Source organism: Cyprinus carpio, chromosome B14 (genome assembly GCF_018340385.1).
Source record: "Cyprinus carpio isolate SPL01 chromosome B14, ASM1834038v1, whole genome shotgun sequence".
NCBI lineage: Eukaryota > Metazoa > Chordata > Actinopteri > Cypriniformes > Cyprinidae > Cyprinus > Cyprinus carpio.
Window position 1 is genome coordinate 4,734,683 of NC_056610.1, and position 24,845 is coordinate 4,759,527.

At 37.7% G+C, this 24,845-nt stretch overlaps 1 protein-coding gene across 3 annotated transcripts in view; it reads right to left on the reverse strand.

Moving 5' to 3' along the window:
- The window catches only part of LOC109083511 (neuroligin-3-like), a 159,406-nt gene continuing 134,561 nt past the window's right edge, over window positions 1-24,845 (reverse strand). For all 3 annotated transcript variants that reach the window (XM_042737823.1, XM_042737822.1, XM_042737824.1), the window contains 3 exons: window positions 18,854-19,643; window positions 3,184-3,790; window positions 1-1,875 (listed from right to left, as the gene is read on the reverse strand). In XM_042737823.1, coding sequence (XP_042593757.1) covers window positions 1,630-1,875; window positions 3,184-3,790; window positions 18,854-19,643 — 1,643 coding nt within the window. In that variant the 3' untranslated portion in view covers window positions 1-1,629. The remainder of the gene's footprint in view (window positions 1,876-3,183; window positions 3,791-18,853; window positions 19,644-24,845) is intronic.

Below are 24,845 nucleotides of genomic sequence, written 5' to 3' on the forward strand. Positions count from 1 at the left end.
TTTTCTTCTCCAGTTTTATGGTTTAATTTGGCACATGGCACAATCAGCATGTATACATCTGGTATACATAAATAAATATTAAATATATTTATACATAAATATACATATAGAGCTATTAAAAAGACACTTGTTGTGGCCTCAGATTATGGTGTAGAGGTTAAAACTAGTACAGACACTAACTGCTCTGCCCTCTGAATATTGCTGCTTTCAGCCTAATAATTGATAATAATAGTAATTTACACTTTCAGGTCAACGGGAGCAAAATCTTCATAAAAGCCCTATACATATATGTATGTATGCCCATATTTATATATATATTTAAAGAAACACAGGTCTACACCGAAGTCAGGTTATTCAGTGTAAAGAGGCCACTGTCTCCAGTCGAGAGGAACGCTTACAAAGTCAATGGAATCATGTCAGTTAGTTCAGTTCAATCTTAAGCTATTGTTTTCTCTTGCATGTAAAATAATAGATTTATTTTGTAATTCTTAAGCAAAATTAGACATATGTAACTTTTTTAAAATAACAAAAAGTTCTGTTTCGCAAAGACAGACGACAATAGACGCAGCTGAAACACTACTTGTGGTGAATAAAATCAACGCAGAAGCCCCCCCACACCCCCATCACACAAATATATAGGAACAGAAAACATGGCAAAGGCAATCCAACACACACACAGACTCAACTCAAATATTCCCATTCACACCTAGAATCTCTCTCTCTCTCTCTCTCACACACACACACACACACACCAGTCAAACAGTGCTCTGAGCGTTGTGTGTAAGTGTGCATTTCATTGGAATTTGACACAGGAGCCGATAGATAATTTTGTTGTAAAAGATGCACTTTTTCTTTAAACAAAACACTTACAGTAACTTTAAAAGTCTTTATCTCCAGTCTTTGTCCAGTGGAAAAGTTTCAAACAAAAGACTTTCAGTGGAACCAAGAAAAAAGTGAAAACACCACATGTGAGCTTATGCAACTGGAAAACGAGTCGCAGTTACCATTTCATTCCACCGCTTTCCATATTTGTCGTCTGTCTAATGCTTCCTGGAATCCAACCGCTCGAGTCAGATCGCTATGTTCCGCACAGACACATCTCAGGGAAAGATCGTCAAATTAAGTGAAAAAAAAAAAAAAAAGCTGTTTATAAGGCATTGAAAAGAAATCGCAAAGCAAAGCAAAGCAAAGCAAACAATATTATATAGATGTCACCTTAGAGGCCATTGTTTTGAAACATGTTTCCCACAAAAGACTGTGATGGGAAATAAAATGCACTTTTTTTGTTTGTGTTTTTTTTGTTGTTGTTGTTATTTATTCAAGAAAAAAGTGATCGCCCCTTTCGCCCGATTCTGCTTAAAAAGGCGTTTCTTTCTTTTCTTTTAAAATGATGATTAGAAAAAATACTGCTTGAAACGCTCGTCCCTTTTCAAAGGAAAGAGAGCAGTTCTGTTTTGGCAGGTTTGCACAACTTGACATCTGGAAAGAACTTGTCACTGCTTTTAGCAAAAGTCTATTCAAATCTTTTCGTTTCCGCCATCATCCTGAACCCCCTCCTCTTGCTTCAGTGTTTTCATTGAAGCCAAAGACTCTTCCCCCATCCCTCCCTCTTGTCGGATGGCCATAAAGCTATACACGCGTGGTGGAGTGGGAGTGTGGCAGGCCGGTGGAGTTGAAGCCAGCTGTGAAGGTGTTGTAGGGATGTAGGTTGGGCATGCCCACCAGCGAGTTGGGGATCATGGTTATGGTGTTGGGCGTCATGAGCGGGATATCGTCAGGCGAGCGCCGCAGAGTCAGCGTGTAGTCGGGAAGCGAAGCGAGCCGTAAGGGGTCTCCGGGTGGCCCTGCGTCACACTCGTGGTGCGTCTGGTTGACCTGCAGGGACATTTATTTTTTTAAAGAAATATCAGCATGTTTCCAGCAGAAAATGCATCTTGTACACAAAAATGCATTTGAAGCAAATTGACTTGTTCTGACAAATTATGCTACATAAGGCCCCGATCAGACTGAAAATGCGACTGTGCACTGCACCACACTGCCTTTTTTGGTGACTTTTAAAAAAGAGCAGTGTGCTGCAATTTTTTTATGTTGCTAGGCAACCACCAAATCAGCTGTCCTGTCAGTCTAATCAAAGGACTATAGCACAACGCTCTAAAATCTTTGGTTTTCACTTTTAAGTAAACTGTCATTTGAGCAAAAACCCTCTCCATCATTGCAGTCGCCAGACTTTCTAAGCAATGGTAAACTTTCATCATCACAATGGAAGGCCTGTCTCTCCATTCATTCGACTGGACAATGGAAAAAACCTGCTTTTCTGCTCAGAGTTGCTTTTTTTTCAACTTTACGGTGCGTTTCCTCTATAGCAGTGGTTCTCAACCACATTCCTGGAGGACCTCCAACACTGCACATTTTGCATGTCTCCTTAATCAAACACACCTGATTCAGGTCACCTGCTCATTAGTAGATATTCACAGACTTGAAATGGCTGTGTCAGACAAAGGAGACATGCAAAATGTGCAGTGTTGGAGGTCCTCCAGGAATGCGGTTGAGAACCACTGATTTACAGCATCAAATCTTCGCTCAGTGCCACTGGCAACACTTTAGGGTGTCAAATTTAGGGCAGAGCACGCCTCTGAAAACAATCTTTACACCCTGTTCGTGTTTCATCTTCTTCTTTTAATGACAACTGGTTGACGCCCAGCGTTTTTCACTCGATATTTGCATAAAGTCGAGGAATGTCCAAACTTTTTGCTGCTCTCGGCCACTTTTAATGCTTTCTCTGCTCCGCTTTTAATCCCATGATGCACCATTCCAAGTTCACCGTGCGTTTAAGCTCAACTTCCATGAATTGAAAACATTCGCTCGTCAGGCGCTCCTGCAAAAACAGGAGGCGCAGCAGGTGGCTAAAACGCGAGGCACCTGGGGCACATAAACAGCGCGCAAGACGCTCACTGCCAATAAAAAACTATTTAAAAAATGTGTTCTTCTGTCTGATCGGCGCCTAAAACTACATAAAAGCAGACAACAGGCTGGATGAGGATGCAAATTCACTCTCTGACAGCAGAAGGCACTTATGACATACATGACAAATACAGCATTTACTTGGTTACCACTGTCAACAAACCAGTGCTGCGCTTATAAATACTACTTTAATATGCATTATGTGTGGTGCGTCTGGTTGACCTGCAGGGACATGATCTCCTCTTCAGGGGCGTGCCGGATCACGTCGTTGGCGGTGGTGGCTCGTGGAGGGCTGGGCTGCGGGTGCTGCTCCTGTCGGCGCTTATCCTTGCGGTAGTAGAGAGCGGCGAACGCCAGAACATTGAGGAACAGCAGTGAAGCTCCCACTGCAATGGTTACGCTCAGCTCGGTGGAGTAATCCCGTGGGTTCTCCACCACCAGAGGGCCTGGTTCCTCTTCTCCGTTCCACTGCTCCTTCCCGCTCTCGCTGTTGTAGGCTGGAGACATCGGAGGCCGCTTTGTGTTGAACGGCCAGGCTTTGCCGTTGGGACGTTTGGTGGACAGGGAGTTCTGAGTCGTCTCGGGCGGTGGCACTTTGGTGGTGGTGGAGGTGTAGTGGAACATGTCGTGAAGGTTGTAGAGATGAGGGACCAGGTGCTTCCAGAAGGCCACTTTAGTGGCGCGGTAGTGATCCCGGACTCGTGGCTTGAGGCCGATGTGCAGGTACAGCTGGTCTTGCGGGTTGTATTTGGACCAGGCTACCTCTTCGAAGCGATTGGCCTTAGTGTGGATGAACTTGGTGTCCTGAGGCACTGGTTTGTTGGGATCTCTGCAAAACAGATAGAAGATGAATAAATGAACTATGCTGAGAAGGTTTTTCATGTAAAGTGCCATTGCTAGAGCTCAAGCAATACTTCATCCAAAAATGAAAATACTATCATCATTTATGCACCATTTATTTGTTCCCAAACCTGTTCCCTTTTTTTTTGTGGAATGCAGAAATTGTTTTGCTGAACATTTATGCTGCTCTTTTTCAGTGGAAGCATACAGTGGGTATGTAATGATTCACAATGCGATGTGATTCAAGATATGATTTTCTCACAATTTTTTTTTATACGAAATTAAAAATGAAGAAGTGTCATTTTATTATTCTTTAGAAAAAGTATTGCATATTTCTTTGCTAAATTTGAATATCTATGTCAAATAACAAAAACAAAGTGAAATTTTAAAACAAAAGTCCCAAGTAAGTAAACAAACAAATAAATAAATCTCTTCATTTAAACAAACTAAGGCTTTGCCTGTCTCTTTCTCTCTTTTTTTAGCTTGGATTTTTAAATTTTTTTTTATAAAGAAATATCAGCATGTTTCAAGCAGAAAATGCACCTTGTACAGAATCTTTTTTTGAAGCAAACTGACTTGTTCCGACAAATTATACTACATATAACTGCATAAAAGCAGACAGGCTGTACGAGGATGCAAATTCACTCTCTGACAGCAGGAGGCACTTACTGTATGACATACATGACAAATACAGCATTTCCTTGGTTAACACTGTCAGCAAATCAGTGCTGCGCTTATACATACTACTTTAATATGTATTATACACAGGCAAGATGAAAAGAAAACACCATCTACATGTTTCTGAAGACAGTCAGTTCCCCTCAGAGATACATTCACATAAACCCCGCCCCTAATTATATCACAGTTCTTTTGACATCAACCGACTTGAATCGTCACATATTTTCAGAGATTTTCAACTTGCTCGCGGTGCATCGTTACACAGTGAGTAGGTACCATAAATGAAGTCCATACGACTCATACGCCTAATGCTCAAAAATTCATCGAAATTCTGCAAAACACCCCCTTCTGTGTTACGCAAATCTTAACACAAAATTTGACACCCCTGTCATACAGCTATGAGGGTGAGAAAACGATAGCAGAATTTTTATTACAACTGTCCTTGTTAAGTTGTTGGTTCATTCCCATTAAATTCACCATTGTTGTGCAATCCTCAACCTCAGGATACTGTAAGGCAGGGGTGTCTAATCCTGTTCCCGGAGGGCCACATAGTTTAGCTCTGATCCTAATCAAGTTTGGGATTACTACAAACTTCCAGGAAAGTGTCTCTGGGAAGATTGGAGCTAAACTCAACAAGACATTGGCCCTCCAGAAGCAGGACTGGACACTGACTCTTTCAGAACAATTGGATTAAGACGTCTGCTACATGACAACGTACTATTATCATGATCATATTTTACAATCTCCAGCAGGAAAATCAACACGCTTCTTCTTTCTTTTCAGTAAATCAATACCTTCTGTCTGGGTCAGGCTAAGCATGCATAAAGACACAGACAGCTTGTATCCTTTCGCCTATCAACCTCTGGAGTTTATTGTGCTAATCAACAAAACAATATTACGTCCACCGCCGTTCCTCCTCATCACTGCACTACTATCTGTCTTGTTTCACCTTCTTGTATAAAGCTGCCTGGCACTTCTTCCAAATCATCATTTTCTATTTCTCCCCTGTGTGACATTACGTTACAGCTCATATCTCTAAGCACCTCTTCCTGCTGGGCTTCACGCATCCTCGGCTCATTCTCTATAAAAAAAGAGATGGGCCAGAGGCTTTTAAAGTGAAACACAAATGAATAAATCAACAGCTGAGATGTGCTTCAGGACGCAACTTGTTTTTGATAAAACAACAGCAGTGCATCCATTCCGTTAATTGCTTTGGGAAAGCAGTGCAGACTGCATTAACAGCGAGTCTGCTGATAGAAAGTGGACCATATTAATCTAAACACTAAAGGAGGGAAGCTGGCAAAGGGCCCTTGTGTGTGTGTGTGTAGTATTACCCTTTAGCCTCCAGGGGTCACTATTTCTCCAACTGATATTACAAGCTCACAGAACTTGTTGTCTTTTAGCACCACTAGTGACTGTCCTATGCTTTTAAGAGCTCTTCAAAAATTGGCCAATATATACTATATAAAAATGATTTTATCAGAAGTCATTTTTAAATGACTGTCAGTGAAGGAATATGCTTTTTGCTGCCACATGGTATGATTCAGCAAACAGGAGCTAACAGGGACATGCTAACCAGCTAAACCTTGACCCCTCATCTGTGATAAAATACCGCTAGATGAAACAATGCAACAACTTTCAGACTCTATCTAATGAAGAGGCATCCCATGAACATAACGGTCACGGATATCAGATCAAAAATAGCCTCTTTGGCTAATTCTGGCACATTTACAGCCATGCTTATTAATGTGCACTGCCCATGTAAACAAATAAACTGAACTAAACAAAATCACTGGTGTGCCCTCGAGCGAGGCGTTCAGTTCTACGGTAGAGACAGTCGCTGTCGCCAATGTTTTGTAATTCTCAGTGGATGAAAAGTGACAACAAGTCAAGATTGCATCCGTTTGTCCTTCTGTCTGTCTGCCAGTGGTTCTTAAGCACCTTTGCATATCTGTGGTAAGAGTCCTATCAGAAAATGCACAAACACCACAATAAAAACATGCAGAAAGGATGATACTGTAGATCTATGTGTTATTATATAATTTAATTAAACCACATTAATATTAATATATTTTTGAATTTGATAATAGCTCTTCCATCTGTCTGGAACTGCTGTTTCAAAGTGGTTACTTTATCAAATCATGTTTGAAACGTTGTGTCTGCCTTCGTGGAATTGAGCATCTTGATGCCGCTCGCACAATTAGGGTAAACAGAATAATGTCCGGCTTTTTTTTCTTTCTCTCACGCTGTATTAAATTGTGGTGTGTGCACCAACTGAAATGCCGGTGAAGCTTCACATTATACATGGCAGAAGATGCAAAAAGCAAATTAGAAATTAGAAATTAGATTCTTTTGATCTATTTTGGATTTTACATTTCCAGAGTCGTGTCGTCTACAAGAGTAGCCTACACTCTTAAAAATAAAGGTGCTTGAAAGGTTCTTCACAGCGATGCCATAGAAGAACCATTTTTGGTTCCACAATGAGTCAAAAATTCTTTATAGAACCATTGCTTTCTCACCTTTCTATAATCTGAAGAACCTTCTTTCGCCACAAAGAACTGAATGAAATGTTCTTCAAGATGTTAAAAGTTCTTTATGGAACCATTTAGACAAGAAAGGTTCTTGTATGGCATCGCGAAGCACTTTTATTTTGGTCTATGCTGTGACACCTGTGCAGAAAATCAAGTGTTTAAAGACAAATACCATGCTTTTATGTTTTCCTTATGTGCTTTTTCTCTTGTCTGTGCCTCTGCAAGCAGAGAAGTAAATGGAGATAGGTTGAATGTCAGCTCAGAAGCTGATAAATAACCGTTTTTATTAGGCTGGTAATGATCCCCAATGAATATTGGCAGCCGGACCATGATGACTTTGTAGCTGAATATCAGTAATTAAGTTTCAAAGAAGCAGGCAGCAGAGGTAAGGTCATATTGATCTGCCACGGTGCAACACACCAGAGAACAGGACATCAATGAAGCCGCAGAGGCTCAGCATATATATATATGAATTCTTGCTGCGTGGCATGCGAGTGACAGTCGGTGTACCTGGGGCATTCTTGCTTAATAGGAAATGCTAGAATCTCAATATCACTGCGCGTCTCATAATAGTCAATCAACCGGCTTGCATGACACAGCATATTTGTGTATGCGGCTGGGTTTTCAATGCTGATTTGAGGTCAGTTGTGATGTTTTAGATGTGTCTTCAGAGGCTGTTGATCTGCAGTGATGGCATACTTTGCGTGGGTGTTTCACACGTGAGGGTTTAGCTCGAGATTAATGTGTTAATGTTAATGAAGATGAATAATTACTGCCTGTAGTGCTACAAGACAGCACAAGTACTAATGATCACACTTAATGTTAGGGATATTTCTAAACAATTTTTTTTTTCGTATTAAAAGTATTTGGTTTTAGCGTGTAACCCTTAAAGCACCATTTGTGAAATGCACATGAATGCAATCTCAAAAAATAAAAGGGCAATCTCAAAGAGGAAATTACATTTCAAAAACATAAACTCATAAATCTGACAGCTTAGAATAGTGTTTTCCAACATTAGGGACAAACTCCAAAAGAGAAGGAATACTGGAAAACACTGACGATTAGCCCAAAAGTCTGCCGATTGTGAGTTGTTCCCCCATAGAACCAGCTCATTTAGAGTACTGAAGACTCTTCTTCATTGACATCCATTAAAAAGGCCTCTTGTCTCCTTGCCAGTTTACTGCAGCGTTATGCTTCTTTTGTTAACCTTGAAGGTTTAATCTAGGGGAGGGGCTCTCATATAAAGCAAGTCTGAGCCATTCAATGTTTGTGAAGTCTCATTCTTCCTGCAGTTATGGCTGTATATACTGAGCTCATGTTTTGTTTATGTTACTGATCTCTTGCATGCTTTGTCTCTCATTTTGGATTTGTTAGCCTCATTTATTGGACCAGTGTTATTTTATTATCATTGAGATACTATTATAGTTTTTATTAATATTTAGAATTTGTTTTCATTTTCATCTTCATATTTCTTGTTTGCATTTTTTGTTAAATTATTATTATTATTATTATTATTTCAGGTAGTTGCCAAGGCAACATTTCTCATTTTAATTTAGTTTAACTTGATGTATTAAAACTATTATTATTATTATCATCATTATTAATAATAAAAATAATAATAATGATAATAATAAACAAAAAAAGTTAAAATGTTAATTTTAGTTAACCCTGATTGAATATTTGCATTTTGACCAAGACATATTGTATATTATATAATAATTGTATAATAAACTGCAAGTTCAATGTCTTTGTCGCAGTAGGTAGCTATACCTATGTCAGTAATGTATAATAAGCTGGCGACCCATTCATTCCACTAACCCACAATCTGGGCAGTGTGTGTGCAAACGGAGAATTAGCTGTCGGTGTTCTGTCAGGTCGCCCACTCAAATCGGCTCCTAAACCGCTCGAATGTTTCTACGGTTCAGGCCACTTGGGCTTGCCCAGTGAAGCAGTACTTCAGCCTCTATCAGCGCCACTCATTCAGATCTCAGGCCCTGAGAGGAAACTACTCCACCACCACTGAGATTCTCAAACTAGGTTGGACTTCCTAAACGCCATCTGAACACCAAAGGGAGAGGTCTGTCTGAAGATATTTTCGTCAAAGCATCTGATCTTAGCACTGCAATATTCTAGTTTCCTAGTAGCAAATTAAGTCTGGACAAAATTCCACTGTTATTGGACAATTATTTATAATATATATTCAAATATTTATTAATCATTTTAATTAGTGGTGCTTGTTAAGGCTTTGTTTGTACATCTAAACACAAAATTTTTTAAACTTCTTACAAACCCTAAAAGACACAAATTGTAACCTTTTTTGTTTTGTTTTTTAGGAGGAGATCAGACGCTAGTGATCAGTGGTCATGCATATCATTTTCACTTGATGAACAATAAATTGGACAAAGAAATTATATAGACTACAATATCCTAGAAAATTTGGGAAGTCTGAATTAGACTTTAGCCAGTAAGCCACAGTAAAATTCACCTTTACAGACATACATAGAGAAAAAAGAAAGAAAGAAAGAGAAAAAAGAAAAGTAAGAAAGAAGAATTAGTTTCACTCTTGGAAAAACCCATGCTAAAAGAAGGAAAACAATTTTTTTCATATAGCAGTCATAGCAGAATACATCTAATGAATATGACAAGGTGAAAACGAGTCAGAGTTAATTTGACGGGGATGCATTGGTTATTCATCAGTCTAATTTGCAGCGCTTGGATGAATGTGGATATGGAGACACCAAATCCAATGGGGAATCATAAAAGCCTCTTTTTTCACTTCAGTGTGTTACCGTGCTTTGGTCAGGGTCACTTATTTAAATGAAAACTCAATCTTCAACTGAATAGCACTGATTCTAACTCAAGGTACTGTATGCACTTTTAATTTTTCTATCTAGGGGGTTATTTATAAATACAGGAGGTAGTGTTCCCTGCTTCATGTGGTTTTTCATCTTACGGTACATTTCAAGGTCCACACACAACTGGCTTCGCTTTTGAAAGATGCAGTCTTACATTTAGAGTTTTTCTTATCTCACTGTGCTGTTCTCAAGGTCAGCAGATAGAATATATAACATAAAACAGCACGGCAGAGAGAGAGAGGTTGCTTTCAAAGAAAGTTTAATCTGCTGTTGCTTAAAGTTCAGAGAGTCAGTGGCTGGTTAATGTTTCATTCCACATTACTTCCTCAATTCCTCACAGAACCAGAAAAAAGTTAATTAGCAGTGTTTGTTAAGGCTACTATTACTCATACTTAGGGTTAGGAATGTGAATGGATGATGATATTTAGAGCAATGAAAGAGAGTATGAAGTATAGAGCATAGAGTATGACATTGCTATTATATTGATTTTTTAAAACACTTTAACAAAGTTAATATTGAGGAATAATTAAAATCTTAGACACAATACCTGTCTACTTTTGCTCCACCAATGAAAATACTCAATGCAGGATCAACTGCTTTATGCAACAAATTATGGGTTTTTGTTCCATAATGGCATTTTGAATGCAATTTTGAATTTAGTTGTATTGAATGTGAACTTGTAGTGTACTTGTAGCGTGTAGTGAAATCTTAAAAGTTTTTTTTTTACATGCATAAAATATCTATTAAATAAAAGACCACTTAAGTAAGAGACCACACCTTCTTAAACTTACATACACTTTTGAAGTACACAGTTTACAAATTAAGAGTACTTTTAATTTATTAATTTTGAATAATATTTTGTTGTGTTTTAAATGAGTACACTTATTTACTAAGTTGACTAAAATAGAAATCACAAGTACTTTAATGTATAATTTTAACGTTTAAAGCCAATTTTGGTAGAGTTTTGCAAAATTCAAAATCACAAAAAATCCTGAAACATAGAATTATAAATTTTGGTTTGCATTTGAATCAGCAAGAGCCAAAAATCAAGGGAAAAAAGAAGTTTGCTTTTAGATCTTACGGTTCAAAAGTTATTAGCAGAAATATGAGTGCAAATTTGGCCTGTTGGTGGCGCTATAGATTTTCAGACAGAGACTCCAAATTTGCTGTGGTTGATAATGAGACCATCTTCTATCTGTATGCCAAATTTCATAACTTTCCCGCTAGCAGTTCTGGGCTGCCATAAACTTCCAATGTAGAAGCAGAAGAAAACTAAAAGAAGTGATATGTGCTTTCGGTGCTTGGTAGAAGTTTCAATAGAAATTATATATTTTAATTTACCATAATAAATGCTTGTCAGTACATTCAGGCAGTAGACATTTAATATTTCAAGGATAATAAAATTATGCAATTACATAAACTGATGTACTTAAGGTCAATTAACTGCTTTTAAGATATGTTGGTATACAAACAGTATATGATTCCTACAGTATCAAGTGCTGACTTAACTGAAAAGAATGCTAAACAAATTAAACACAATCCTTTTTATTCTCGCTTGGACTCACTGAGGTCTAGGAATGACAAAAGAAGTGGATGCAGGAAGCAGTATACAGTAGCTCAAAGACAGAGAAAGAGATAGACATGGCCTTGATTGCAGGGTCAGCTGATGTTCAAGAGACTGTTTCCGTTTGGGTGTAGCGGTGAGGGAAACCGCTCATTAAGATGCAGCATCCAAATTATTATTTTTGTTTTCCCAATCATGAGGCAGATAGGACAAGACAGTGTGAGTTAATGAGCATCTGCTTGCCACTGGGATAAAGTACAGGCAACAGAATTTCAATAAGACAGATGTCAATACAGATGCATTGACAAAACACAAATGCAGGTCGTGTCAAAACATTGAGCGATTACAGTCAAGCTGGCACGTGCGCAGCTAAGACTTATTTATTAACCGTGGCTTGTTGATTATTGATTAATCATGTTTTATTCTTTGAGTGGAATTGCCAATATCTTGTCAAGGGGATAGCATCATAAAAAAACATTGGCTTTTCAAAGAGAAATATATCTGGATTTATCCCAGCAGGCCTCAGCATTTCTGAGAGTGGCTTGTGCGTGTTACAAGAAAGCACGAAGGGAGATGCAGAGAAAATAAGAGGACAAAAGGAAAAGCACAACAGTATTCTGCTCAGCGACGTCTCGGGCTCAGCACAGCATGGGCTGTTTGACTGGAGGCTGAATGACACAGTAGAAGAATATAGAGGAAACAGCCCCTGTCCATCAAATGCTAGCGCTAAGATCTCTATAGAAATGCAGACGGCAGCATTTGAGGTCCATTTGTAGCCAGAACAAAGGCGACAATTCAGTTATCAATGTGAAGAAGGTTCTTGGATGCTTTTGTTTTTCTGCAGGACTAATGGCCACTGGTTAACACTTGATAAATTAATTAGGGTGCTAAAATAAAAAAATTTTACTGTTAACCCTCTATGGTACGCATTATGTTCTAACCATGAAATATTTTTTTAAATAAGTTTTTATTACATGAAATAGCTTCAATTATACAAATCCAAAAAAAAAATGTAAAAACATTTTTTTGGGGGGGTATTTAGGAAAACGTTGCCATATGGCAACAGTGTACCACAATGTGGCCAAAAAAAACAAAAAAAAAAAAACAATGGCCAAAAAAAAAAAACAAAAAAAAAAAAAAAAACAAAAGTAGTTTTTTCTATTAAACTATGATTATCTTTTCTATTTAAATTGACATTTCTTTTAGATATTGATAGATTTTTATACTTGGGACTCATGCAAACCAAAAGTAAGTAGGTTCCTATCATTTAACCTTCAAAATAGTACTTAAAAGTATTATAATAATGCTTGCAAACGGACAAAAAAATTCGCTTTTGTACCATATATGCATATCAAATTCATCAACTTTTGTATTGTTTTACATCCACAAAGATTCCAACAACAAAAACAAGTCTTTTTGAAAGTATTTTTATACAAGTTAAGTAAATGTATGGTAGCATGGAACATGCACTAATACCATGTAGAACATGAAAACATAAAATTCAGGTATTACAATAGGGGGCTCCCTGAAGTAAAGTGAAAAGTGAAAGTTGTGACATTTGCCAAGTATGGTAACCAATACTTGGAATTGGTGCTCTGCATTTAACCCATCCAAGTGCACACACACAGCAGTGAGAAGTGAACACACCGTGAACACACACCCGGAGCAGTGGGCAGCTATATATCCAGCGCCCGGGGAGCAACTGGGGGGGTTCAGTGCCTTGCTCAAGGGCACTTCAGCCATAGGTATTGAGGGTGGAAAAGAGCGCTGTTCATTCACTCTCCACCCACCGACAACTCCTACCAGCACCGAGACTCAAACCGGTGACCTTTGGGTAACTAGTCCAACACTCTGACTTTAGGCCACAGCTGCCCCTCAGTGTGGGTTTTCCCAGTCCATCACTGTGCACATGTCTCAGTCCAACTCAAGTCACATTTCATGACATCCCATGAAACTGCAAAAAGCAGTTCCTTTCAGCTGTGATGCAAAGGTGCAAGTCACATTTGCTGCACTTCATGCGGACGATCCCCCTGCAGCCAGGGTATTTGCACTTCCCTTTATTCTCCATGACAGGCCAAGTCTGCACTCTTCCTATTGCCCTTTCCATAAAATAAAGCTGTATTCATTTTCTGAAATGAAGACATAATTTTGTTATTTATACAGAAATACAACTATACTACAATAAACACTTCAAATCATTAAATAACTGTGATAATTTTATTGATGCTACTATCTATAAAAAATCCCAATGGGGAAATACATTACTGCAATTCCACTGTGGTACAGTGTTGCCATATGGCAACACACCTATTTTTCCATAATGGTACAGAGTTTGCCATATGGCAACCTTGATATTTTCTTAATTTACAGTAAAACTATGTTAGACAAAATTGATTTATGAATGAAAATATCTAATTTACTTACTAAAGATGTTGCAAAAAAAAAATCCCCCTTGAGAAAAGATGTTTAGAAATTAGGTTAATAGAGCAATTTCTGGAGCACTTCAACACAGCCGCTCCGCTTGAGGGTGACAGTGGGAAAAGGAGTTTTGGGAGGACATTCAGTTGTCATGTGACTTAAAAACAGCACATCATTGGCTACCTTAAGGCCTACCCTTTTAATCCCATAATGTGATATATCGTAGTTTATTCAGAATAACAAGGAATGAGTATAAATTAATTAGAAAAAAAAAAAAAAAAAAAAAAAAAAAAAATTAATAACCAGCTGAGAAAAAAAAAAAAAAAAAAAAAAAAAAAAACTTTGAGATTTGAATTCAATTTAACGGTTCTACACTTGGCAGCATTTTACCATTATTCTTCCATTCATTTCAGAGATTAATTATTTTTTAATAATTGTCCCAAAGACAGATAAACTGTCTGTTTGACTTTTCTTCAAAGAGACTTGCTAGGAGTAAGAAATCTGTAATAACACCCAAAGTCATTTTTTACCATATCTCATAACACATTATGAGAGCTGCCAGAACCACCACCTGTTTATAAAACCCTCTACAAATAGAACACATTTATGCTTTTTACTAATGTGGCAAAAAAAAAAATTGTTTATAACCTAATAGTTCTGTTAATAATTATATACCATTTCAATAGCTTTCTGTTGCATGCATTAGGCAATACAAACTATAGTATACACAGCAAATAATCCACATATTTATTTGTCAGGCTTTATGCCAGATATATTTCATTTTAATGTAATACATAGTACTTTTAATACAGGTTGTAATATAATATAATATAATATAATATAATATAATATAATATAATATAATATAATATAATATAATATAATATAATATAATATAATATAATATAATATAATATAATATAATATAATATATCTATTAGCCTCATACTCAAGCTTGGCATCCAATAATGAAACATTGTTACTTTGTCACTTCTTCCCAGATTTCACAGTTAATGGTTGTTTTCATGTTGTATTCCAGCTGCAGGGGGAAAACATTGCTTGTAATCACCATGAAGCGGAAAGAAGAATTTCCCTTTAGGGAATGATACGTACTGTTGACATGAAGTGGCACAGGCTTAATATAACACTCACCTATTCTACTCCAGGTTCCATATTTACGTATGTATTTGGCTCGGGTACAAGTGTCCGATTCCAAGATATGCCAGGGAGTGCTATCTAGGTCATCACATGGAGAAGCTGTAAGCACACTTTACATGCTGTAGTGCACATTTGTGTCTGTATCCCAGCATGCATCAGAAATAAACCGGAGAGTTTGCTGGTTAAGATGGAAGTGACGATTTGTGTACTTTATGTGATTGAGAGGTTCATTATCCTGGCATCTAATCCTTGGCTCTGTACAAGCCGACTGCTAAGCAGTATCCTATATAATCCACTCCTCACAATAGAGCCACACAAATGGAGCAACAGTAATATCAGAAACTTAATAGTGCTTAAAATGCATTCTATAATGCCAGTTCAATCGGAAGCCATTAGATGAATGACTGCAAGAGGACAAACAGTGTCATGTAATAAATAATCTTCAGTATTTTTGAAAGGATGCTTTTAAAATGGCAGATAGGATGCAGCAGGGGTCGAAGCTACTGTGACTGATTATTTCATGGACAGTGTGTTTTTAAAGCTAGGTAGAACATGGTTTTGTGCCTTTGCGTCAAAATATGTTCAAGACATGACATTTTTGAAATTGGAAATAAGCTTTGAGGCCATCGATTGAATTCAACTTAATAGATGAACAGATATACACATTTACAATTTATAGTCTTTGTGTTATGACAAAACAGACCACAAACATTGATGTCTCATCTTGCCGGTTTGTATTTTTTTGTCCAATAAAATGTTTTCTATAATGAGAATGCCCTCTAAATTGAATATATCATCTGTTTTCGACAAGCAATCGAAAGTAGCAAGTCGTGGTTGGTGTGTCATGCTTTATTTCCTTTCCCAACCATCAAGTGGAAAAACAAGTGGTTTGTTTTGAATTCATCTTTATGGTTTTTATCCATGGCATAATCTATTGGCATTAAAAAAAGAAAGAAAGAAATAAAGAAATAATCCCTTTACTGCGTCCCTCCCTAACTTCCTGTTTCAATATCGGAAATAAGGCTGGGTATTTGCGCAGATTTCAGATTAGTTTTGATTCTTATCTTCACTTGATTTGCTATCAATTCATTTGGATATATCAGGTACAATAGAAGGAACAATATGGGGAAAAAACTACAGGGAACACTGTCAGATCGTACATTACTATATAATATTTAAAATGACCAAACTATTAAATTAAATTGCATTTTATTTTTATAATAAACACTTGAAAATATATTTTTAAACATTTAAATTGCACATAAGGCAATCATTCATTCATTCATGTAATAGCTAATAAGTCATTCTATAATAAAACTGACAAAATTTTAATGTGACAGACTCAAATCAAAAGTTACAATACTGAATATTTAAGAAACAAGATCGGGATTGTTAAAATGAGGATCGACTACAATCGATTAATTTATATTGTCAACCTAGAGCAGATAGGAAATACATCAAAATCCACTCACCAAACAATTTCATTTTTTGTTTCTGTTTTTGCTGAGAAACTGAGAAAATCTGTCCGTCTAACTGAGAAAATAATTACCCTGAGGGGGAAAATCAGTGTTTAGCGTACAAATGTCCCATGCCCTTGAGCTAATTTGACATTTTCTGGACAGATGTTGTTCTGAAAAGTTCTCTGATATGCTTGCGGGATGTTGACTTGAGCATTCAGCCTGCGGTACTCGTCCATTAGCATTTCCACTCTGTGCATGTTATTTTTGGCTACACCTATGTGCACTTACCAGGTAAAGAATGATTTATAAATATCAAGGGGTGTCATTTTTATTGTGACTGGTAAAAGTGGAGAAGCAGCAGCACGACCAATCAATTTTTCTCAGTAAGAGCAGTTGTCAAATTAGATTTGTGTTGTTAGAGCTGATTACAAGCACTCCTCATACAGATCTATAATGCTTTGTGCTCTGGGCAGGGTTGAGCAGGAGGGAGAAGGGGGAGCGAGGGAGGAGGCGCTGTTGAGTATGCGGTCACCTGGGGCGCCAGTGATCAGGTAAAGAGAGGGGTTTTTATTGATATCGCTGAGGGGCAGAAATGCGATAAGTTCCACTGATAATTCTCTCTGCTTGGGGTCTCAAGTCTCATTCATACTGTATGCTGTGAACTATAGTATTCTGCTATATAGTATTTACTCACGGATAACAAAAAACAGACATGCTCAATGAGTGCTACTCACTGTACATGTACTTTCAATTGCACACTAGTGGTGTATAAATATTTATATTTAGTGATTTAGCAGACACTTTTATCCAAAGCGACTTATAATGAGGACAATGGAAGCAATCAAAATCAACAAAAGAACAATGATATGCAAGTGCTATAACAAGTCTCAGTTAGCTTAACAGCACATGTAGCAATAGTATTTATTCATTTGTTTTTTTTTTTAAACATACTTTTCATTCTGATTTACTGGCTGGTATTTTACATTTTGGTATTATTGGCGATGATAATTGTACACACTTGTTGTACACACCTCCTCATAGTGTCAGATTTCTACAAAAAATCTTGTCAGTGTATTTATATATTTATTTTTTATATATTTATATTTTTAAGTAAAAATGGTATAAAATAAACTTATTGACAGAGTGGTCATGCAGCTGACCAGAATGTATTATAACAGTACGGAAAAGAGCAGCTTTAACATTTGGTTCTATAGTAAAGAAAAACTTGTGTATTTGAGCTACATGAATGTGGGTAGATGATGATGATGATATTTAATACAAATGATCTGCAGGAGGTGTAAATTTATTAAACTCACAAAATTTAAAAATTTAATTTGTGCCATTTTTTTGTTTCATTTAAATGGCCATGACACTTTTGTCTATTAAAGTGCACCTATTATGCCTTTTTTTTGACCTTTCCTTTGGTGTCTGCACATGAAAATGATCAGCTAAATTACAAAACATAAAATCCACACCAAAGGGAGTTCATCTCTCAAACAGAAAATAGTAACACTTTAGAATATTGACCCATCTATAATAGGTAGCTATGCAGGAAGTAATGCAGGACAAATGAGTAGAACAACCTTAAGCTAACCAATCAGTAAGTAATAGCGAATTTAGGACTGTGTTTGCTACATATTAGGTAATCAATAATTACTAAATGAGATTAAACTCATTTATTAAACTATTAAAAGTGCACTATGCAGGATTTTCGCACACAGTCCAACCAACAGCAGCATCACATAGGACAGAGATGATGAATGATAATGTGCATTGCAAATGTTTTTTCAAATATTGTGTTTATCATGCATGAATGACATATTTTTTTTTTTTTTGTATATGAATGAACAAACATCAATTTGCAAGGGAGTTTGGCCATAAATAGCAAACCAATTTATCCATTTTCAGTCTAGCTTGCTAATAATATGTATCATCATAGACACGTAATTACAATACCTAGTAATTTGTTGAGTTACAGATATCAGTAAATAAGCAACATTAGGATGCATATTGTCCTGAACAAGAGAACATTATTGTTTTTGTCCACAAACAGTTCAAAAACTGTTGCATAAAATTAATGTTCATGTTGAGTTTTAGAAAAACAGCACTCTTGCTTATCTTCCTATACCATATGTTTTGTGGGTTTATATATATATATATATATATATATATATATATATATATATATATATATATATATATATATATAATATCTTTTTTTGAAGTTTTTTTTTGTACAATTTTTTTTTCAGGTCCCCAATCTAGCCTAATGTTAAGTAAAGAAAATAAGTGTGGATTTGTCAATTAAAAATCAGTTGCCATCGTGCATCACACAATCACATAACGGCCCATACCCCAGACTCTGCATGTTGTAAGTTAGGCACTTACCCAGTTTTAGCAAAGTTTGTCCAGTAGGTCATGACAACAGCACTGAGCATGACATCATTTTTGGAGAAGTTGCAGGGGAACAGGTCAGTCGGGCCAATCATGGGAATGCCAAAGACGTAGGGCACCTCATCTCCGTGAGCCGCATCTGACCAAGCAGGCTTCATCAGACTCTGGCAGTGGTGGTAGAAGGCGTAGAAGTACGTGGGCGACCCATAGCGGGCGTGAAGATCTGCCGTCACCACCGAGGGCTCCACCCACTGATGATCTGTAAAAAGCGCCACCAGAGTCTTACGGCGGGTCTCAGGGTTGTCTCTATCTGCCCAGTCCGTGTACATGAACTTAATGGTTTCTCGTAGGGTATCCTTTCCCTCTGGGTAACCATAAAGACTGTCCACAAAGTCAGAGACCGAGAAGTCGAAATCATTGCCCGAGACGCCATCTTCAGAGTCCACAACGTTCTCCACAAAGCGCAGCCCCTCGCCCTGGTTGACACCCAGCATGATGTCATAGTTGAGGAACTCACCCTGCTCCATCAGGATCTCAGGGTCGTCGGGAATGACATCGCCGTCAATGACTGGGCCAAAGGCGACGTGGTATCTAGCTGGCTGGATGTCTTGCTCCACCAGCTCACGAGCGCTCTTTTTTCTCAGGCAGTCTACCATGTCTAGTGTGTCCAGCACATTACAGCCCACTTTCTCTGCCAGCAGCCTTGTGTACTTAACCGGCTGGTAGTTGACGGCCCAGCTGGACAATGCTGAGCCACTCTGGATTATGGCACGATGAAACAGTCCTGCAGCAAGAGGAGACAAAATAAATGCATTTTAAACAATGCTTCACATCAGGAATAAATGAATATAAAGCAGGACTGGGAGTTTAATGTTTTGAGCATAGTTTGATTAAAGGAATAGTTCTATTATGTGCCTTATTTAGTGTGATGTAGTGCTATCATAAAAATATGAAAATTAATATCTTAATCTACCACATAATATGAAAAAAGCTATAGATGGACAAATTAACCACTTAACTTTCTTTGCATTGTAAGTTAGCTTTCGCTAAGGTAGCTAATTGTTTAGTTTGTGTAAGAATATGACAACTTCCATACTGTGTTATTGTGAGAAAACACTACGGGAAAAAATAATGTGTCCAAATTCATAGTTTTTGAAAAACAGTAGGTGAAAAGTACCCAGATGATCTACAGTACATTTTGTGGTGTGTGTGCATTCAGTGAATACTTTACTATTTCATGAGTCCATGTAAGAGGAGCCTTGAATGGCAATAAAGCAACAAAACTGATGCTGATGGGTAACTTGAAAGTAACAACATAACAGATGTAGTGCATCCGAATTTCATTCATACTACCCATATTCACACGATAGAACATTTTTAATCGTCAAAGCAAATGTAGCAGCTACTCAGTATGAGATTGTACATGAAACATTAGTCTACAGCCTTAGCTTAGTGCTAACTGCTTTGCCTGATAGCTAACTGATTTCTTTGCTAAAACCAGCCTAAACTGGTTTGTTGGTCTTTCAGTAGGGATGAGTGGGGTAAGTTGAACCAGTGGCTAAGTTGACCCGCCCACTGTCTTTGGAACTGTACAGTTTTACTGTCATATGACCATATATTTTGGACCCACTCATCATTTCGGCCAGACTGTGAAAAAGAGAAACACATGGGAGGAGTGGAAGGTGCCCATTTACTTTAAAAACAGTTTTTGGCTTGTCAAAGTAAAATTCTGGCATACTCTAGAAAATGTAATGGCTGTTGCATCAAAACAAATTTATCCAGGTCTGAAAATATTTATGATGCATGTCGGTGATTTTGCAACGCCATGCAAACCATTTAGCTAAATATTAGCTTGAATTAGTAAGCCAGCTAGTTTTGTAGGCATGACAAAAAGCTAGCCCTTAGTAACTCTAAGGGAGGCTGAATCTTTTACAACCTCGAAACAAACACTAAACACACGTGGCTGCAGTGTATCATTGACCAGCAGAGGTGACTTTTCACAACCAAATCAAACAGCATTAGTCTTTCTCTTTTGTGTCAGTGAAATCACTTTCTATTGTACTATGCAGAGTTCACTATAAGAAATTAATGAATGAGCTTGTGAACTGGCTGTGTATATAGCGCACCATGCAGTATTCACTACAAGGAATGAGTGAGGGATTGGAGCAAGCGAGCGAATGTCTGCCCACCAATCAGATTTATTTTCACTCCGTTATGTTCATGGTTAACATTTTATGGTGAAATAACTTTTAATGAGCTTTGCTGTTTACATAGGATGTGTTCTTGGAGTCAAAAACAGCTAAACAGAACCTAACAAAAAAAAAAAAAAAAAAAAAAAAACACACAACACAAGGTATCACATGACTCAATTATACATAGACCAATAATAATAATAATAAAATGCATGCAGGTTGAAGAATGTATTTTGTATGAGTGGCTCCAAAACTCTACATTTTGTTTAAACAAATTGGATTGTTGTGGATTTTAGGTGATTATGTGGAAATAAAAACAATATCATAAATTCTAAGGACACATTTTCTCTTTTTTATATATATCTGCCACAATAATGTCTTTGAATTGTTTTCATCTAGGGGCTTTTTCTAGCAAATATTGATAAATGCATCTGTGAATAATTTCACAATGCCATATAATTAAATCAATATAATTTAATTTATTGACAACCTATTATAAAGTCGCATTTAAAAAAGACGAGAAGCCTTTTGTTATTCTGTCATTCTGTGAGCCTTTAATTAAAATACTTTAATGACCAGCAAAAGCCGTTTAGGTCTAAATATTTTCTCAGAGTTTGTTTGCATTGATATCACATAATCACGGCTGCCAAAGCAACACAGAACGCAGAATATGATTAAACCTAATCATTGCACAAACATGGGCACAGATGGCCATGGGCCGAGGAATGCCACATAATTTCCTCCACTTCGCTGAAACGTTCACAGCTATAATCTACACCCACATTTGTGTCGAGATGTGTATCTGAATGTGCTGAGATCCAAGACTCCAGGACTTTTTAACATGCACATGTCAGCACTCGAATCTTTCCACACATTCTCTGCTCTCTACAGCTAAGATCACCGATAAGAACATACAAACGGAATCTAATTCTTCAACTATACTCACACTCCTACTCCTTCTTTATCAACTACAAAGAAGCCTGGGCTCAGCAGTGCGTAGGTAGTGCAACGTACCACACATCCCAGCAGCGAGAACTGTTTTGGCCTCCCTCCCACCTTAATGACCGCTCAATATTACTATTACCACCCCTTTGCAGCGTTGACTCAGAAATACCCAAGTGAGCTACTGTATAGCATATGCATGCTGTTCAGTGATTACGAATGCCTCAGAAATGTTTGAGAGATATAGTCAGGCTAGTGTGCGTTTGAGGGCTTAGAGTCTAAAAAAGTTATTTTTCTCCTTAGTGCTCAAATTTTTTCTTGGAGACTCCCTGCTACACCCTCCTTTGGGCACTTTCTTACCTGACTGCACAATTGATCCGCAGCGAGGCTTTTCTTTGTTGGCCCACTACACACTAAGGAAATTTACTCACTACTTAGGTTTCCTAATTTCCCCAATGATAAAATTCTGGAGGCCAAGCAAGGAAGAGAATCTGAGGCAGTTGGAATATCCAGGACTGCACCTTGCAGATGGGCAGGCTGTGATATTTCCAATCCAACTAACCTGCGTAACCTTTCATTTTTGCAATTGCTCTTCTGTAGATGCGGTTAGGGGAATGTGCTGGTAGTGTGCTGTCAGTGCTGGTAGACTGTTAACACCTGACACGTGTATTTGTGTGCGCGTCTGCGTTGGAGGCTGAGAATAGCTGAGCTCTTCGCTCCATTGCAGGCGCTCAGGACAGGACAGTGGCCAGACTCCCAGGGCGAGGGAGCAGATGTCAAGGATATCGACTCTCTCTCCAAAGCATTCACAGTGTGGCTGGAGGATGAAAGATGGCCACCTGGGGCTCGGGAAGCCAAGACTCTATCTGTTCCCTTCCTCTCGCTCCAATGGTCCAGTTTTTCTGAGCTCTAAATATGCAGTAAAGTGCTAAGCAGAAATATTTAAATTCATGTATTTGAATTGCATATAACATTTTCTTCCATTTGGAATACAGAGCTGATTCATGTCTGCTGAGAAAACAGTGCACTGATCTACTTATTGCTACGCGATTTCTGCAGTCTCACAAAAACTTTCCTCAAAACTAACACAAGGAAAACATGATGTAAATAAGAGACTCACTGAGCAGAGTAAACTTGGCAAAATCGACAAAAATTCAGCAAAAATTTAGAAATTAAATCACTGATAGACTTGCGCTGATTTTGCTTTTTGTGTATTGAAAAATCACAATATAGAGAAATTAATATAGAGTAAACCACTTTGTGACAAAGAACATCTGCATGTAAGCCCTTATGTATTATACCGATCATAGGTCATGATGCTCATGAAATGCATTTTACGTTTAGATTTATATACTGTGTTTCTCAAGGTTAGTTTATAAAGCTTGCACATTTTTTCCCAGCAAAAAATAAATAAATTATTACCTGATAACAGTATCACTCTTGTGATTGATGAACTAACATGAATTGTGCAGAACACGACGTCATGATATCCCTAAATTCAAATCTTGGACTTTTAAGAAAATAATAATTCATATTATAGTTTTAAGTTTTGATAGTTGCTGTTTGTTATTTATTGCAGAGCAGCCTCTCATATGTGTAAATATCAAAAACATTTTGATTCTCAGGTGCATGACCCCTTTAAAATTAAAATTTGAACTGAAATCAGAATGTCAACATGAGAATTATGAACTTTAGTATTAGAAAAGGATGTCTCTGTTTGTCTTACCACTGTTCAAGCTAAGACACATTGCTCCAGCCACATTGCAATGAAATCCCTTCAATTGCTCTTTATGCTTGCCTTGTGAATTAAACATTTCAGAATGCAACAACATGTGAAATCAAGTTTGTGTAGCTAAAAGCATCCGCATTCATGTACAGTATGCTTAGAGTTTCAAACCTTACTAGTCATCACAGATACACCACAGCATCTCATCATGGCAGAACGCTAGTTCATTCATGGCTAGCATTCATGCTCACCACACAGATCACACAATCATTGAACTTTATGTTACCCCTCCTTTTGCACTCCCTCTGATCAGCCAGATGGTGCAAGTCTAAAAACAGAAAACAATATCTGACATCTGATTGTAATACTGACACTCTGCATTCATTCCAGGGTGAGGAGGGAAACATGAGTAACACGTGCATGTATTTACTATTGATAGCATTACAATCTGGGCCACAAATGCTGTCAGAGTGCTAATAAATATGCAGTACAATTCCACCCTGGTTCCTGATCCTAGATCAGCAGAAGGGTCACCAAGGTGTCTAAGTGATTCATACGCTGGATTCAAGAAATTATTTCAGGTGAAGGTCACCATGGTATTCTACATTCATGTGCTGACAAAGAGATTGTTCTTTCATTAAAAGCCAGTTGTGTTCTTAGCAAAAAAGCTAATCAAGCTAATTATTTTGTGCTTACATGTTATACTTAGACATACTGTCATTTTTTTATTGTCACAGCTGTGTCACATTCATGTCCTATTTCAACAAGAACACGATTTGGTGCAGATTGACAACTCAACACATTAGCAAGCTGATTACAGACGTAATTAGGTCTCCCTAGTGCCGACCTGAACCGTTAGCATTGCACATCAAATTTGTGAGCCCTGCACAGGCGACAGATAAAGGCAATTCTCTCTAACTGCACTTAACATCAGAGCAGAGCACCTGAACTGCGATCAGTCAGGGAGAGGCTTCGCTGGCAGATTGAGGTCATGGTGAATTATGACAGGAGTTGGAGGTAATCACTCATTTGGCCTCCCTAAAAGACGCTGCTTTGCTTTGCTTTCGACCTCAGCTGCCACCGTCCTCAAGACAGCGGTGAAACGGCAGAACAGAACATGCTTCTG